At 35.1% G+C, this 20,164-nt stretch overlaps 1 protein-coding gene across 1 annotated transcript in view; it reads right to left on the reverse strand.

The window, feature by feature from the left end:
- LOC138698391 (periodic tryptophan protein 2 homolog) overlaps window positions 1-20,164 on the reverse strand; it is a 77,665-nt gene that overhangs the window by 21,484 nt on the left and 36,017 nt on the right. The window contains exons 8-13 of the mRNA XM_069824263.1: window positions 19,828-20,035; window positions 17,386-17,534; window positions 12,262-12,409; window positions 9,058-9,214; window positions 7,829-8,009; window positions 2,753-2,900 (exon numbers count right to left, since the gene is read on the reverse strand). Of these exons, the coding sequence (XP_069680364.1) occupies window positions 2,753-2,900; window positions 7,829-8,009; window positions 9,058-9,214; window positions 12,262-12,409; window positions 17,386-17,534; window positions 19,828-20,035 (991 nt within the window). The remainder of the gene's footprint in view (window positions 1-2,752; window positions 2,901-7,828; window positions 8,010-9,057; window positions 9,215-12,261; window positions 12,410-17,385; window positions 17,535-19,827; window positions 20,036-20,164) is intronic.

Here is a 20,164-nt window from a genome sequence, read left to right on the forward strand (position 1 = left end):
CTGATGTATATAACTTTTTATACCCGTACACTCCCATTTTTTTTCAAACATCTGTTGAATACAAAAAAATCTGATCAATAGTCAGATATAAAGATACTAAGATTTGTACATGCAAACTCGGCTGCAAAAGGGTATCTGTCAGATACAGGGGGGAGAGCCATTAATCCTTCCCATTGAAGGCTTTAAGGAACCAACCTGGAAAAATACCCACTGTCCCATCCCTACCTTCCTGTGGTGCAGCTGTTAGTAAGCATAATTTTACAAGCTGAACTAAAGGGAGAGGCTACTCATCAATTAGCACTGGTCAGCTTGATGAGTTAATGACTGAATTTGGTATAATTTTCCTCTATTCAATACATAATTACCTCTTTACCCTTTCCTATCCAATCCTCTGACTGAACTCTTACTTTCTTCGACCCCGACAGCATGAGAGCATTCGAAGCCTAGGGGTTCATTTCACTTTCCTTCCTACCCTTTCTACTTTTCTGTTCCTAGTGCTGACGTCCAGACATTCTGGGGGTTGTGTGTGAATGAAGTAGCCACCAAAACGTTAAAATATAGTGTTCACTTAAATCGGCTACAACTTGCCATTTTCACTGCCCATTGTGCAACTCAAACCAAGAAATGAATTCGGAACACCTCAAAATCTGTGCTTCAGTGGCTGACCATGACAATATCTTTGAAAAATATTGGAGTGCAAGAGGTCAAATGACTTTATTGTCAAATGCCTGGCATTAGAAAACAACAACAACAATGCAAACTCATTAAAATGTGTCCAAGATCGTTTTGCCACTTTACAAAATCCTTGTGCTGCCATCTGTGGTGAATAGACTAGCCTCAATAAGTGATGTTAATTTAGGTTCCATTCAATCATTTTGGAAACCGAGAAAAGAGACAGGTACCGGTATCTGTCAGATACAGGGGGGAGAGCCATTAATCCTTCCCATTGAAGGCTTTAAGGAACCAACCTGGACAAATACCCACTGTCCCATCCCTACCTTCCTGTGGTGCAGCTGTTAGTAAGCATAATTTTACAAGCTGAACTAAAGGGAGGGGCTACTCATCAATTAGCACTGATCAGCTTGATGAGTTAATGACTGAATTTGGTATAATTTTCCTCTATTCAATACCTAATTACCTCTTTACCCTTTCCTATCCAGTCCTCTGACTGAACTCTTACTTTCTTCGACCCCGACAGCATGAGAGCATTCGAGGCCTAGGGGTTCATTTCACTTTCCTTCCTACCCTTTCTACTTTTCTGTTCCTAGTGCTGACCTGCTATGGCACTAAAATCGTCCTCCAGTGGCTTAAGGAGGGAAAGCTGGTGATCAACAAGATCTCCCAGCTAGGTCCAATGGACCCGTCGACCAAAAGCAGGTGTGGTCCTCCAGACATTCTGGGGGTTGTGTGTGAATGAAGTAGCCACCAAAACGTTAAAATATGGTGTTCACTTAAATCGGCTACAACTTGCCATTTTCACTGCCCATTGTGCAACTCAAACCAAGAAATGGATTCGGAACACCTCAAAATCTGTGCTTCAGTGGCTGACCATAATAATATCTTTGAAAAATATTGGAGTGCAAGAGGTCAAATGACTTTATTGTCAAATGCCTGGCATTAGAAAACAACAACAACAATGCAAACTCATTAAAAGGTGTCCAAGATCGTTTTGCCACTTTACAAAATCCTTGTGCTGCCATCTGTGGTGAATAGACTAGCCTCAATAAGTGATGTTAATTTAGGTTCCATTCAATCATTTTGGAAACCGAGAAAAGAGACAGGTACCGGTATCTGTCAGATACAGGGGGGAGAGCCATTAATCCTTCCCATTGAAGGCTTTAAGGAACCAACCTGGACAAATACCCACTGTCCCATCCCTACCTTCCTGTGGTGCAGCTGTTAGTAAGCATAATTTTACAAGCTGAACTAAAGGGAGGGGCTACTCATCAATTAGCACTGGTCAGCTTGATGAGTTAATGACTGAATTTGGTATAATTTTCCTCTATTCAATACCTAATTACCTCTTTACCCTTTCCTATCCAATCCTCTGACTGAACTCTTACTTTCTTCGACCCCGACAGCATGAGAGCATTCGAGGCCTAGGGGTTCATTTCACTTTCCTTCCTCCTCTTTCTACTTTTCTGTTCCTAGTGCTGACCTCCAGACATTCTGGGTTATTTTACTACGCTGTATCTACATCTAGGTCATTTGGAATATGAATGAAATGAAGGTGATAATGCCGGTGAAATGAGTCCGGGATCCAGCACCGAAAGTTACCCAGCATTTGCGACATTCTGGGGGTTGTGTGTGAATGAAGTAGCCACCAAAACGTTAAAATATGGTGTTCACTTAAATCGGCTACAACTTGCCATTTTCACTGCCCATTGTGCAACTCAAACCAAGAAATGGATTCAGAACACCTCAAAATCTGTGCTTCAGTGGCTGGCCATGATAATATCTTTGAAAAATATTGGAGTGCAAGAGGTCAAATGACTTTGTCAAATGCCTGGCATTAGAAAACAACAACAACAATGCAAACTCATTAAAAGGTGTCCAAGATCGTTTTGTCACTTCACAAAATCCTTGTGCTGCCATCTGTGGTGAACAGACTTGCCTCAATAAGTGATGTTAATTTAGGTTCCATTCAATCATTTTGGAAACCGAGAAAAGAGAATGGAGAATATTCGCCCTTCCTTTTAGTCACCCACAATGCAATGCTAATTAATTAGAAGAAAGTCTTTCTATGACTTACATCAACAGCATCAAAAGAACGATTTTGTGTGATTTCAAATTTCTTGAGCAGCATGCCTTCTCGAACATTGTATATACAGACATTCTTCGACTGTCCACCAGCCAAGATGCAACTGCCATCTGCACTGTAGCACAAACTCGTAAAGGCTCTGAAAAATAATAATATGCAATATATATAAAACGACAAAGATTAATTTTAGTGTGAGTGTGTATGTGTGAGCATTTGTGTAGTACAGTTTTTAAAGTACGCAATGTGTTCCAAAATCCAGCAATGATCATCACTCTAATAGAGAAACATGCCGCAACACAACAATAGAACAAATAAAGGCTAAAATCAAACGTCTGCAGGACAATGGTTGGACTATACACATAAACTGGGTGAAGGCACATGTGGGACTTTACGGACACGAAATAGCAGACCAGCTGGCGAAGGAAGCTGCACAGGAAGACAGTGGGGAGGTAATATACAATAAAATCCCTAGAACTCACATCCTTCGGGAAGCAGAGGAGAAAGGACTACGCAGGTGGCAGGACCAATGGGAGAAGACAACCAAAGGAAATTCCAGCAAAGGGTTTTTCCCGGCAGTGCAGGATCGACTAAAACAGAGGATCCCACTTAACGGCCAAATAACAGCCATCCTATCCGGTCACGGTAAGACTAGGGATTACTATTACAGATTCAAAATTGCTGAAAGTGCAACGTGCAAGTGCGGTCAACAAGAACAGACAGTGGATCACTTGATATATGAGTGTTCCTTACTCAAAAGTGAAAGGGATGCATTAAAACTAAACACTAGACTAAAAGGAGGTCAGTGGCCGATAAGTAACTGTGATCTCGTCAAGATCTACTTGAAAGAATTTATTACATTTGTTACCAGAATCGACTTTGACAAACTTTAAGGCAAAATGACAATATTGGTTCTTATTATAACTAGAGGAATTGTAATGATAATTGTAATCCAAATAGTTAATTCGTAATCCTAATCCAAATTGTAATTCAAAGGGTTTAAAATAGTTAAAGAATTGTATGTAGTGTTACTATGTAACGGAGCATACAGTATAATTAAAAAAAAAAAAAAAAAAAAGTGACATGACTCTAGCCAGAAAAGCCGGAATACTTGAATTTTTCATAATACATGAAAACATTACCTAGCCATTTCATAGCAGTTGTTAGAAATGTTCTCTGCCTGTGTCTAGGTATAGTAGAAGCTCGATTTTTTCTCCTGGTTATCCATTTTGCAGATTATCTGTCTGTTGGCACCACTATTATTCTAATTACTCTTTTTTGTAGTAGGACTATACTGTTACTATCTGTGGAATTCCCCAGAATATTATTCCAAAACTCATTACCGAGTGGAAGCATCCAAAGTATATTGTTTTTAAGGTATTGATATTTACTATCTTTTGCATAGATCTAATAGCAAAATATGCTGAATTTAGTTTGGGGGTAATTTCTTTAATATGATTTTTCCAATTTAACACATCGATTTTTAAGCCCAGAAATTTGGTTGTTGTTGTTTCTAATAGGGACCTATTGTTAATTATTGCGCTTGAAATCTGCGAGGTTGAATTTGGACAGGATTTAAATTTAATTATGTTAGTTTTGTTACAATTTAATACTAATTTATTGACCGAGAACCAGTCACATATTTTGAAGATAATTTCCTCTGTTGAAGATTGGAATGTGTTGGAGTTACTGGCTGTAATTATTATACTTGTGTCATCTGCAAATAATATGGGATGACCTACATCTTTTATTAGGGGGCAAGATCATTTATGAATATTAGAAAAAGTAGGGGACCTAATATTGATCCTTGAAGAATTCCATTATTAACAGATTACCAGTATCAGTAATTCTTGGTTAAGGGGACACTACGTGAGTTTTAAGTCTTTTACAATTTTCATCCAAAATTTATGAATTTTAAACTACATGAGCATGCGTACAATACTATCATCTGTACAAAATTTGGTACCATTAGGGCTAACAGTTTTGAAATTATATTTTTTAAATGTATTCTATATTGGCATCATTAAAAACACTCCTTGTATCACAATTTTCATAATTTTTAGTTTATATTATCTCAAAAGCTTCAAAATAGTCATGGGAGCTTTTTGAGCTCAGTCTAAGTAGAGAGTCACAATAAATTTTTAAGTGGATTTTCTTAATTCACCATAGTGTCCCCTTAACCATCAACCCCTTCCAGTCCATTATGATGTATAATTGAGGTTCTACTGTATAACTGGTACCTCCTTAAAAAGTTCTAATTTATAGAAAGAAATTCTTTGGGCCTACGTGGGAAATTTCTGACCTAACATTGTCCTTCAGGACTATATGGGACTTACTTACAAATGGCTTTTAAGAAACCCGAAGGTTCATTGCCGCCCTCACATAAGCCTGCCAGCGGTCCCTATCCTGAGCAAGATTAATCCATTCTCTATCATCATATCCCACCTCCCTCAAATTCATTTTAATATTATCTTCCCATTTACGTCTCGGCCTCCCCAAAGGTCTTTTTCCCTCCGGCCTCCCAACTACCAATCTATATGCATTTCTGGATTCACCCATACGTGCTACATGCCCTGCCCATCTCAAACGTCTGGATTTAATGTTCCTAATTATGTCAGGTGAAGAATACAATGCGTGCAGTTCTGTGTTGTGTAACTTTCTCCATTCTCCTGTAACTTCCTTGCTCTTAGCTTCAAATATTTTTCTAAGCACCTTATTCTCAAACACTCTTAACGTTTGTTCCTCTCTCAAAGTGAGAGTCAAAGTTTCACAACCATACAGAACAAGAGGTAATATAACTGTTTTATAAATTCTAACTTTCAGATTTTTGGACAGCAGACTGGATGATAAAAGCTTCTCAACCGAATAATAACACGCATTTCCCATATTTATTCTGTGTTTAATTTCCTCCCGAGTGTCATTTACATTTGTTACTGTTGCTCCAAGATATTTGAATTTTTCCACCTCTTCGAAGGATGAATTTCCTATTTTTATATTTCCATTTTGTACAATATTCTGATCACGAGACATAATCATATACTTTGTCTTTTCGGGATTTACTTCCAAACCGATCGCTTTACTTGCTTCAAGTAAAATTTCCGTGTTTTCCCTAATTGTTTGTGAATTTTCTCCTAACATATTCACATCATCCACATAGACAAGAAGCCGATGTAACCCGTTCAATTCCAAACCCTGCCTGTTATCCTGAACTTTCCTAATGGCATATTCTAGAGCGAAGTTAAAAAGTAAAGGTGATAGTGCATCTCCCTGCTTTAGCCCGCAGTGAATTGGAAAAGCATCAGACAGAAACTGACCTATACGGACTCTGCTGTATGTTTCACTGAGACACATTTTAATTAATCGAACTAGTTTCTTGGGAATACCAAATTCAATAAGAATATCATATAATACTTCCCTCTTAACCGAGTCATATGCCTTTTTGAAATCTATGAATAACTGATGTACTGTACCCTTATACTCACATTTTTTCTCCATTATCTGTCGAATACAAAAAATCTGATCAATAGTCGATCTATTACGCCGAAAACCGCACTGATGATCCCCAATAATTTCATCTACGTACGGAGTTAATCTTCTCAAAAGAATATTGGACAAAATTTTGTACGACGTCAACAAAAGTGATATTCCTCGAAAGTTACCACAGTTGGTTTTGTCCCCCTTTTTAAAAAATAGGTACAAATATGGACTCCTTCCATTGTTCTGGTACAATTTCCTTTTCCCAAATAGCAAGTACAAGTTTATAAATTTCGCTATATAATGCACTTCCACCCTCTTGTATTAATTCTGCTGGAATTTGATCGATACCTGGAGACTTGTACTTTTTCAGATTTTCTATCGCAATTTCGACTTCTGAAAGCGTGGGTTCAGGTATAAATGGCTCAGCAGTTTGTATTTCAATTTCGTCCCGATCATTTCTATTTGGCCTATGTACATTTAGTAGTTGCGCAAAATAGTTTTTCCATCTCCTTGATCACGTTTACCCTTGGCTGATATCCGTTCTTAAATTCCTTTATACCTTTATATAAATCTCGAATGTTTTTATTCTTACTATTTGTTTCTACCTCATTCAGTTTTTCCTTCAATTAACCTCTCTTTTTGTTCCTAAGTGTACGACTTGCCTCCCGTCTTTCATTGAAATAATTCTCTCTCTTCTCCTCAACTGGATCCTGTAAGAATTTCAATTTTGCCTGTTTCCTTCTTTCTACTACCATTCAACAATCTTCTTCAAACCACGGTTTCTTCTTCTTAGTTTCACAATAACCTATGCTCTGCTCAGCTGCAATTTTGATACTATCTCTGATATTTTCCCACATGCTATTAACATCTAATTCTTTCTCAACTTCGTCGGAACTTTCTAAAGTGGCAAACCTATTCGAAATTTCAACCTGATAATTTTGCTTAGCTTGGGACACCCAAAGCAAAATGGAGTAAAACCCATCATGCCATAGGAAACAACAACACAATAACAACTTTGTCGTTCAATTCTTCTAATGTGTAGGAATTGTACTCATACACTTTCTTCTTTAAATTGTTCCATATGTAAAAATTACACAGCATGACATCTGGAAACAGACTTTCAATTTCATCTAACTTCTCTTCTGTTAGCATCCATTGTCACCATTTCCATTTTCTTGTCTAAAATAGATCTTCTACCATTGAGCATTGACTTTTGTCAGTCACAAATTCCATTTGGATATAATGAGATTCGAAATCAGATCTCCAGCATCGAAAGCTGACACACTATCTCTGGCTAAAGGTACACCTCGTTACACGATTACACAAACATTTTAAATTCCATCATGATTTTACGTACACACTATATTTAATATACTGGTTCTGTAGATGGAAAATGTTAACACTTGAATTATAGTACATGTACGAAATATGTACACTGATTTTTAAAATGAAATTCTAGGTACTTTAAACATGATATTAATATAAAAAAATTCTATAAGGTTATGATGTATGAGAACATTATGAAGCTGACAAAATAGAAAAAAAAATCTCTATTGTGCACACAAAAACTAGACATAAACTAAGTCAACATACTTTCCCTGAAGACTCTTCTTGGCTGTAACAAGGTCCGTATCAGAACGTCCACTGCCTAGATCATTCCGACCTTCAATGCTGCCAATCTGAACCGATGTTTTACAGTGGAAGAAAGTAATCTGCCCATCCAGTGTCGCCACTGCCACTTCTTCTCCATTTGGCTTGTATGTCACGTACAGACCTAGCAGACAAATTTGTTAATCATGTCAGTCATATTATATAATATTAGCAGTCTATCAAAAGCTCTAATTATTACTCATTCAGCTTCTAACTATCAGCAAAAATCTATAAAAATATGATATCTGATACCAGTGGCGTAGCGTCAATGTAAGCTAAAAAGCTTAGCTTCCCCAGTTAATAATAATTTCATAATAACCCTGCAGTTTATGGAGAAAATTATTTATTAATTTTAATAGAATTTATATTTACGCGTTAAATATTGTGATGCGGCAGCTCAGGATGATTTGTGATGCAGCAGTAAACAAGAAGCCTGCACACACCAGCTTCCAAGCAGACTGGTTTCTTCTGTGTAATCCACCCCGCAGATTTTCCATCCCTTTGTAACTAAACTACCCTAGTCGCAAGGCTCGCAAGAAGCTAGCTTTAACATTTAAAATAAGTAGTTTCCGAGTTATCCCTTTTCGTCAGTTGTGTTCAGTTGAAGTGTTAGTGTGCATTGTGGCTGATATAATAAATAATGAGCGAAATAACAGTTCCTGACACTAATTTACTTGAATTTTTTTAGGACAATTGTATTATCAAGACGAACAAAAGTGTGATTTAAAAAACAAATGACCGACTCCCTTGCTGTCAATGAAGGACACAACCAAAAGACAGACGCATACTTACGTAATGATACTAATACTGTGATTTCTCTAAGTATGACAGGGAGTGAGCTAATGTTATATGTATACGTGTCTATTTGTTAAGAGATATGTGTAAACCGTGAAATCATATTTTATTACGTATCATTTGAGGTCATGCCTTATTGGTGTTACTTACGATGTTCCAACCAATCTTCGACTGCTGACTTGAAATTGACTACTATTTATTTTAAGACTGTATTTTTGTAATACGTTTTCTCATATTGCATGAAAGACAACGTGAGTTAGCTTCCCCTGCTCAAAATTTCATGCTACGCCACTGTCTGATACGCTGATATTACTATGTACTTGTTAGATGTACAGTACCAGAAAATGAACTGAAAACCTTCCACTGTACATTCTTACCATCTGCTGTCAACTGGATGGTCTCATGAGTGCTGCCGGACTCCACAGCGTTCCACAACTTCAGAGTCTTGTCCCAGCTCACAGAAGCCAGAGCTGTGCTGGCAGGACTTGGGTTGAAGGCAACACTCACCACAGGACCCTCATGCCCACTCAGTATCTACAATTGCAATTACAATTACAGTCGAACCCCTCTTTACACTTTTCAAGAGATTCTGAAAAATGGTGTAAACTGAGGGAAAGTGTAAATTATGGGAAATACTTTACACTTATCAAGAACAGCAATGATATAATTAGAGGTGGTAGATTTTAGCAAATTAAAATAAAAATGTAATACTTTAAAAAGTCACAGTTAGCATTTAATAATATTTTGGATGGGTATATTTAAACTGAATAAAATCATAGAAGAATATGGCATGAAGATTTCACCAGAAAAAACCAAAATAATGGCATTTGAAGGTACAAACCCAATCCGAAGCAAAATTGTTGTTGAAAATGTGATTTTAGAACAGATAAATTCCTTTTCATACTTAGGCTGTAATATATCATATGAAGGAGAGAATGATGTAAGCAGAAAAATTAACAAATTTTTACAAATATTAGGACTGCTAAACCATACCCTAAAACCAAGTTTAGTACAGAAACATTCCAGAATAAAGCTATATAAAACCCTTGCACTACCAACTCTCCTCTGAAACAAAGAGATATCAGCAGATTAAGAGCAGCTGAAATGAAATATCGCGACGAACTGCAGGATACACACTTCTGGACCACAAGAGGAACGAGGATATACTGCAGGAACTCAACATGCAACCATTAGAAGAAAAATTACAGAATACAGAAACAGATGGCTTGAACACATTTCTCGTATGGAAGCTGGCCGGACACCCCAAGAAATGCTAAAATACCACCCTCAAGGACGACGACGACCTGGACGTCCACAGAAACGTCTATTGGATCCTGTATAGCTGGAACCGGAACAGGCCAACAATGGCCTAATTTCGTGCCTGGACTAAGATGATGATGTTTTGGAAGAAATATTTTTAATGAAAAGTTTGGTGGTGAGAATTCAGTGTCATCAATGTATTAACAAGAGCATTTCCAGTTAAAAAATCTTAAAAATAATAATTACGTAAAGGAATAAGTAAAATTACAATGAAACTGTGAACATTAAGAAACATGAGAAAAGTTAATGATGTGATATTATCCACACCTATCTTGTATTCAATCACAATTAACCACTACCACATACAACTTCTTTGTGAGTGAGATCACATAGGCAGCTTTACCACCAACACCAGACAGATTAGTTGAAAACTCGATGTAATGGTACAGATAACGATAGAGATGTTATCAGGTAGGTTACATTTCTGTGCTATATATAGTTTATTATAAAACAACCTCCTCAATTTACAGGTTTCCGGAAAAAAAAACAAGGTAAACAAAAATAACGGGAATCAATCAATCTTCTTAATGCATCCAACTCTTTGCTGACAACATAAAGTCCACTATAGTCCACTGTAGTCTATTCAGTTGTTTTTTACGAGAAATGAGGGGTATTTTGATCGGTGTTCATTATAGATGCCTGTTGCTAGTAACCAGAGGTGGGGTGTAGTCAATATATACTGCAGGGCTGTGTCTTCTGAAACTGGTACTGATGATTTTAATTTACTTCTTTTGTGGTTTATGAATGGACAGTATAGAAGAATGTGTTCCAGATCTTCATCATGATTATTACACCACAGACAAGTAGGATTATCAGAAATGTGAAATCGGTGCAGGTACAATTGTGTGACAATGTGACCTGTTCTGGCTCTTGTTAAAAATGTTTGAACATGTCTGGGCAAGTTTTTGTATATTTCCAGGTCATTTGGTTTCTTTTGTACAGATTGCAAAATTTTTCCTTTGTCAGAAGAGAGCCAATTGTTGATCCATAGGTTTGTAAAATGAGACAAAAAAAACGGGAATAACAACATAGGATTTAAGTATGCAGTATATACAATAAATGTTATAAAAATATACTAAATTAATATGAAATTTGAGATCAAAATAACATTTAACATTATAACATTTAACATTATAATATAAACGATTTTTAGTGCATGCAATGACCCACTAATTGCAATGATAACAATGCTTTTAATTGTGTTGATGGGTAGTTTGAGACTTTTCCAAATTTCCACAATATAGCGTGGTATAGTGCTGCATGCTCCCACCATCACTCAAGAATATCTGTATCTCGGTAACTTGTATTTGGCTTTATAGTAATCCAACATAGGCTCATAAATGCTCCTCTTCCCATTGCTCACGTCATCAGGCTGAACTTTGTGATGTACAAATCCAACAGTAGAGTCGAGAATGTATCCTTTAGAACTATTTTCTTTAAAAGTGATTATGTAGATCCTACGACAATTACCATTAACTGCAAGGCCATGGACTTATTCATAAACAGAAAAATAAATTTTCTTAAGTTCTTCAACTATGAAGGAGCAAATACGATGGTGGCATGAGTTTCTGAGAAGTTCAATTATGGACAGGACCCTAAGACATGGGCAAGTGTTTCTTCCTCCCTGTGGCAATGCCTACGGAGGTTAGAGTCCAAGGACCTGCCCGGCATGCAACGAACAATGTAAACATTGGCTAACTTTTTAAAAAATAAGAACCTGTATGTGATAGGGCCTTTAGACAGATTTTGATTTTTTACAAAAACACAAAAAGGACTTGTAAAATGTAATTTCGCACTTACTTAGCAGAAACACATACATTTCGCATTTTTTACTCAATTTTGCACATTACCATGGATTAAAAACTACAGTAATATAACTAGCATAAAATTAGTTATTTTTTCAGCATTTGGACACATTTCACATTTATCATGATTGCAAAAATCTTTTCACATTTATTGTGATTGCAAAACTTTATCATCTCTAGATATAATGTTCAATACGTAGTATGATTTGTAATCAATGCTTGGAACTTTTATAACACACAGGACTATGTATATTAAATGTTACAATTATTAAATATTTAATTTAGAAAAAGCAAATTATTATACACATTATTTCAATCACTTTAAAATCTCAAAATATTGTGTAAGGCCGACGCAAATTTCAAAACAAAACATGACACAAGTTATTTTTACATACGTGAGCACGCAAATATCTTATAAAATGAATAAAAATTAGAGTTGTATACAAACTCTAGTACCTCCAGCAGTCTGCCTATCTTCATCGACCAGAGATAGATTTCAAACACATCCTGTCCCCCAGCAGCCACAAATTCCCCAGTTGAGTCCAATGCCACACAAGCAAACTGCACTGGACGAGGGGATGTGAATGTACGAAAATTTCGGTATCTGAAACACAAACAAATGAGGTCGTTAAATGACATACTTTGTTATTATTAAGGTTCGGATAGTTATGTATTAAAAGGTGCAAAATATGTATATAATTAATTATTAGAGTCTGGTTTTTATTGTAATATTGACCCTAAAAATATTTACATAAACATGTAACTAAAAGCCTCAAAATATGTACTAAATATATAATACCAAAATTGCGCAGGGAGTTAAAAATAAATTGTTATTTATTTAAAAAAAAACAGCTTTATTTTAACTAAATAAGATTAATTTCTTGCAAATTACACATTTATATATGTCACAATATAGTTTTTGATGAGATTTTGATGTTAATCAAGGCATGAAGCGCAATGTACCACATGCTATTCCTCCATATTTTCAGGATTTGAAGTTGTGTCAGTGATTGAATAGTATGTTTTTATACATCAAAAATAATCTCTCGACATCACATGAGGTTACTGGTCATATTTAAACGAATGGACGTGAATGACAGCAATGTCTTCTGGAGGTTTCTGCGTTTTTCTGATGAACATCTGGATAACAGTAAACAAAGTGGCATAATCCCGATTTCTTTCAAGAACTGCATCAAATTTTCTAATGACTACCTAAGTGGTTGTCTTGTCCTGAATGCTGCAACATGTATCCTATTATGTACTGAGAACATTGAGTTTAAAATTGCATAAATGTTTTTATAATTTCGTTTTAATTCACACTGAAATATTAATTTTCTTTACAAGGGACATTTGGCATGGATGTTAATTTTATATAAAAATATACAATTAACTTAAAATATGTAGTATTGTGCGAAATATGTAAAAATATGTAGTATTAAAATTAAATATAATGGTCTAACCAGCCTAATTCAACAATATTTTTAATTTTCAGGCAGATACATACATACTAAGGAAAAAATATGTAATTACATAAAAATCCGCAATCCTGTAATTATGAGATTTAAAACATTAACAACCTAGAAAATATGTACTATTCCAAACCTCCCGAAAATTATGAAATAATGTGAAAATCGGAATTACGTTCTTTGCCATAAATTATATTCTTGTCACTAGCTCAACAGATTTCCGACTGCTGCCAATCTAATAATTAATCTTAACTTAAAATGAAAGGGGTACTCATAATAAAGATTTTATTTAGAAAATAATAACAGTGAAAACAGCGTGTTTCTAGGGCGCACAGTTCTCTCGGTATGCATCAATAACTGCTACATCAATTGCTGTGGAGAGTCATCACTTACTGCTAACTGCAACGCAATGCGGGATCACTCATGTCTATTCCTGTCACACTATAACTTCCATGTTAGATTTTATTTAACAAACTTAATTTTTTTCATTTCTTAGGTTATATTTGCATTAATAATAGTGTTGTGGGATTTAATAGATTAATCGATCAAAAATATTTAATCGAATAATCGAGTCGATTAAAATTAATCAGTTGTAGTGATATTAATTATTATTTTGTTAATACAAACTCATACTAAAATTCCGACAATATTCCTCTCTCGGAAACTGTTTACTTAAAAGCACAATAGTACTGTTATTTTCTAACTGAGGACCGTTTTTGCAAAACTTGCTAACTGCAAAATTTTCAAAATTGAGATTTTGGTGGATTAGTTAACATAAAACAGGCCTCTACATGATGCTAAAGGCTTCTTAGGAAAACCTTATTATTTCCTTCACAGTAGTGTGTCAAAATTGTGATCGTTTTTTTAAAACTTGCTTTCTACTATGTGAGAGCTATAGCAAAACTTGCAGTTATTTCAGTTTTTTGTGTTTCCTATAAAATTTAGTTTTTACAGTTAGCAAGTTTTGCAAAAACGGTCCTCAATTGCAAAGCAGGTAGCGTAGGGAAAATCTTTGCACAAACACTTCAGAAAGATATGGAGATATGAGGACAGTGACCTAGTCTACCTCTATTGAAAGTTGAAACAATGCGAAATCCTTATTAAGTTTTATGGTTTTCCAAGAAAACTTCCATCTTGTTGTCAGCTCATCTTCCTAGCATATGAAATACATACTTTTCTGAGATTCGTCCTCCCCATTCCTTATAAAATAGCCATGTCTACACTGTGTGCAAGTGAGAGCATAACTATCTTCTTCTCTTTCTAAAATCTAATAATTTGATTACAATAGGAGCCAGTCTTCTATTTAGACCGCAGTATTTTTGCAGTTGCAGTTTCTGTACTGAGTTTGTATATAAATATTGTGTGTTTAGTTTGATAAAGAAAAAAAATCAGTTTTCTGTCGTCTGTGAAAAATGTCATATGAGAATTTGAAAGGTAAACCCAGTAAAACATTTGGATTTCAATTGAACGATTGTGGAGAAGTGTTTGACAGAAAAAAACATACAACATTTAATACTTATGCTTATCACCGAACACAAGTTAAATTTAACAACAATTGTGTATTACAGTATATTAAAACTTTTTTCAAATTGATCAAAACTCGATTAATCGACTAAATTCAAATAGTTAATCGATTAGGTATTTTGATCGATCAACAGCACTAATTAATAGATATATTACATACGCAACAAGTTTTTACATTATTGTATCTATACTTTTTAATTATGTATATGCAATAAATACAATATTTTTAACCATTTTATCACCAATAAAACTGTTTTATAAACAAAGTGCACAAAATTAAAATCTCATTCATTCATAGTTTTCTGCCAGAGGGTAGGTCTTTCAGCTAAACAATGCTTATCCTTGGGAAGATATTCACAGATCAATAAGAATCTCTACCCATTACAGACCCTTTTTTACAATGCCTACAATTTGGTAAATAATATTATCAATTGCACAATAGAAACTATTTTGAAGAATCTCCATCAAAAGAATAATGAAAACATGTATTCAATTACTGATACATAACTCCAGAATAATCTCCAAAATATATTGTGACAAAATGAAGTCTTCTTCGTCAACAAGTTAGCCTTGCAATGCATCTAAAGTAAAGCTGTAATTTCTTTCACTCAAAAACAAACTAATTTTTAACTTAGCCTCATTCTCAAAGTAGAGGAATGTTAAAAATAATAAAGGTATGATCATACGTTGCTACTTTTATTGCGCAACTCTTCTACTGCAACTGCAACTGCAAAAATTGCATGTCATGTTCACATGTAAGCCTAAAGTAGGGCGCTGATGCTACTTTTCATGCTGCAAAATTTGCGACTGAAAGTTGCGAGTACGTGACGGGAATATTGTACGAAATGGAAATATAAATATTGGAGATTTATCTTTCGAAGAGGTGGAAAAATTCAAATATCTTGGAGCAACAGTAACAAATATAAATGACACTCGGGAGGAAATTAAACGCAGAATAAATATGGGGAATGCGTGTTATTATTCGGTTGAGAAGCTCTTATCATCCAGTCTGCTGTCCAAAAATCTGAAAGTTAGAATTTATAAAACAGTTATATTACCGGTTCTTCTATATGGCTGTGAAACTTGGACTCTCACTCTGAGAGAGGAACATAGGTTAAGGGTGTTTGAGAATAAGGTGCTTAGGAAAATATTTGGGGCTAAGCGGGATGAAGTTACAGGAGAATGGAGAAAGTTACACAACACAGAACTGCACGCATTGTATTCTTCACCTGACATAATTAGGAACTTGAAATCCAGACGTTTGAGATGGGCAGGGCATGTAGCACGTATGGGCGAATCCAGAAATGCATATAGAGTGTTAGTTGGGAGACCGGAGGGAAAAAGACCTTTAGGGAGGCCGAGACGTAGATGGGAGGATAATATTAAAATGGATTTGAGGGAGGTGGGGTATGATGATAGAGACTGGCTTAATCTTGCACAGGATAGGGACCGATGGCGGGCTTATGTGAGGGCGGCAATGAACCTTCGGGTTCCTTAAAAGCCATTTGTAAGTAAGTAAGTAAGTTGCGAGTCTGTTCACACACACAAGGCACTACTTTTGCAACTGCAGTTCGCTGCAGTTTTGCATCTCCGTGTTGATTCTTCACTACTTTTGTGGTTATGTTCGCATTAAAGTTTCAAATTATGAAATTCATGTGGTAGTTTACTTATCACATCTTTTAATTATATAAAATTGAGAACAAAATGATGAACTACAAAAAGCAGACGATGCCCAGATGAAGAAAGAATAGAAACACAGAACAATTTGAATTTTCAGTACAATCTCTGAGAACTACAATGAAGGGTTGGATAGGCCGTAATGTTATGGTATACGAACTTTTTGCGAGTATTAATAAGATTACTATTTTTTAATCCTTTTTTATTGTATTGTCCCGAAGACAGCGCATTATTTTTAACATCGTCTTCTGAAATTTGCATTACACTAGCAATTCCTGCATTTTACTTGTGGGAATCGAAGTATGCTAATTCCATAAGCACTCTCTTGGTTCAAATAGGTCTATTAATTATTTTTCTGTACTAACTAGTATTCAGAAATTGACATTATTTTTATTATAAAGTTATTATAAAAATAACCCATATGCTTCAATGATAACCAATTGCATATTCTCGAAAGCAATGTTGGCAATCCTCTTATTTGACACTGCGCTACAGAAAAAAAAAATGGATTATACCATCAGCAAATATACTCTAACTGGTCTGTACATTTAGTAACTCTTACAAATAATTTATTTTCATCAAGTCAAACATTAAAACATATTCAAACAATATAAAGTATCAATGCCACATTTGGGTGGCAACACTGTTCTCAGCTACTGCAAAAGTTTCAACAAAACCAATATCAAAAATGCTCCAACTGCAACCCTGAGAATCCTGTTCACACGTCGCTAATTTTAGGTTGTGTGCAGCATGAAAAAATAGCGAGCAGATGGTTTGGCAGCTGCTACTTTTCGGGTTGCACTGTTGTTCATACATCACAGTACGAGAGTTCTGCAAAAGTAGCGACATGCGACTGTACCTTACGTTATATCATTTTGACTATACAAAAAATGTTAACCGATTTCTTACACACCTTGTCATGTCATAAGCTCTGACAGTGCCATCTTGTGATGCTGAGATGATGAACTTCCTGTTATGGCTGAACTGTACAGCAGAGATGTTGGCTGTATGTTCGTGAAATGTGACAAAGCAGAAGCCAGTACTCGTGTTCCAAAGCTTCACCTTCAAAGAACAAAATCAAAACCAATAACAATTTATTTTCGTTCGAAATTTTTTGGAATTATGTAATGTGTAATTTACATAAAGAAATATCAAACATTCCAGTGCTAATTACCACCTCCCTTAGCATAGAAGATAGATAAAGAGCAATATATCTGTCTGTTGAATGAGTTACCAACAGCTATTCTCCAAAGAGCCAAACAGACGCAGTTCTTTGTACATAGCTATGATATGCTGAATATTTATCATACTGAATAAGAAATTTAATTCCACTGGTTTGTGTCAAACAACCACATGCTCTAATGTTGCAACATGAAAGCCCTTCATGAAAAAATGTCACTGCAAATAATGTTGCTTTTCTCCTTACAAACTTATAATGTTTACAAAAGTATGTACATCTGTAAAACAGCTGTTAAAGCTAATTGTTAACAGTGAAATTAATATTGTGAAATTCTTTCTGATTATTTTTTGAAGCTCACATAATCTTGTACATTGTTTCCCCATCTTATATTTTTTAGAGTTATCTCTAATAATGGTATGTTTGGAATAAAAAAAATCTCTCAAATTCTCAGTAAGAAAAGCAAAACTAATAACGAAACAATACTTTTACAAATACATTTCAACAAATAATGAAAAAGATTGTTCAAAAATCATCTCTAGCAATGGAAAGGACTCTAAGAAACATGCACAAAAATAAAAATCTGGACGATTTTTTTCTGGAAAACTTGAGAAAACGTCACACAACATATACAGTAGAACCCTTTTTTAACGAATCTCTGGGGGATTACTTTTTTTTCCCCCCTTAAATAGAGGTTTTCCTTAAAAGGGGTTTACACAAAATGGGAAGGAAAGGCTAAAATAACTAGTACTACAGAGGTGTGAAAATTATTAGAATAATCTTAATTTTAAATGTTTTTTAATAGTTCCTTCACAAATATTCATTGAATTGATGAATATTGGTATATAATATTACTATACTGATGTAGGATATATTTACTACTAACAATGCCGGAAAGCATTGTTGTAAATTGGTATTTTTCTTATTTTACAATTGTTATGGGAATTCAGAAATTATTATATTATGTTGGCGGAATTGGAATCATCAAAAATTAATTAAGATATGCTTTAAAGAAATTGTTCTCTGCATTTACATTGTTGTGAAGGTTCAAATGAACGTATACATCTGTTTTGTGCATATAATTTTTTATGTTTCCAATTCCGCCAACATAATATAATAATTTCTGAATTCCCATAACAATTGTAAAATAAGAAAAATACCAATGCACAACAATGCTTTCCGGCATTGTTAGTAGTAAATATAGCCTACATCAGTATAGTAATATATACCAATATTCATCAATTCAATTAATATTTGTGAAGGAACTATTAAAAAACCTTTAAAATTAAGATTATTCTAATAATTTTCACACCTCTGTAACATATATGTTATAACCAACTTTATATAATTATTTAATTAGGCCTACAATTATATTTTTTAAAATGACCAGCCTCATGATCTAGTGGTCAGAGCTTCTGGCTATAGTTCATGAGGTCCCGGGTTCAATTCCCGGTTAGAGCACAGGAATTTTTCCTTAAAGGGGATTATTCCTGTGTTCGTCCATGGTCTGGAATTTAGGTTAAGTTTAGATTTAAGACCTCTCCTGGCACCACATTATCATAATCATCCTATCACATCATCGGGGTAATGTAACTCCGCCTTCCAGGCGCCCCAACCTCAGAAGTGGGTTACAACTAAGCCACGGCTAGGAGAGAAGAGCAGAAATGTCGAAAAGACAACCTGGTGGCATTGGATAAAAAAAAAATTTTTTTTAATACATTTCATTATAATATTTTCTAACTCTTCTAATGGTGAGGCACTAATGTTTTTCCATTTGGTTGAACTCGAACTACACTGAAACCTGGGATTGAAAATTTCTCATTTTATTCATTATTCCCCATAAATAAGTAGTTGGTAAACCATGCCTTTTGTCACATGTGATAGTGTTATTTGAGAATTAAACTCGACAGCCTTTATTATTTTCAATTTCTATCCGATAGTTAATTTCTTCTGTTTAGTTGCCATTATAAAACTCACGGCTGTCAGGACACAGCCACACACATTTTTTAAACTTAATAACAGATATGACTTCGAAAATGAATAAAATTCCCTTATCTTCATTACTTTGTATTGGGAACAGATAAGAAAAGACATTTCGCTATAGACACTGTGTATAAAGGGAAGTGAGAAGCATGCCTAAGAGCCTACAATTTTGTTATAAAGAACAAAATTTCTCACCTTGCCATCCTCGCCACCAGTGACTATATACTGTCCATCCGGGGAGTACGCAAGGCATGCCATGTTGTTGAAGTGACCTTGCTGCTTCATGACATATGTTTCACTCTGCCATTCCCACACCAGCAGCTGGCCTAGTCCCACGCACCCGAGAGCCACCCAGTCACCTGTGCTGTTCAGTGCTATTGACGAAATTTTTTGGTCTGATATGCTGCAATGAGATAAAAGAATAAGTTAGAAGTATCTGTATGTTAATAGTAAAATTAATTATGTTAACAATATGTGGTTACAGTGAGATATCAGTATAACGAACATGAGGGGATACTGTAATTACAGTAGA

Source organism: Periplaneta americana, chromosome 4 (assembly GCF_040183065.1).
Source record: "Periplaneta americana isolate PAMFEO1 chromosome 4, P.americana_PAMFEO1_priV1, whole genome shotgun sequence".
NCBI lineage: Eukaryota > Metazoa > Arthropoda > Insecta > Blattodea > Blattidae > Periplaneta > Periplaneta americana.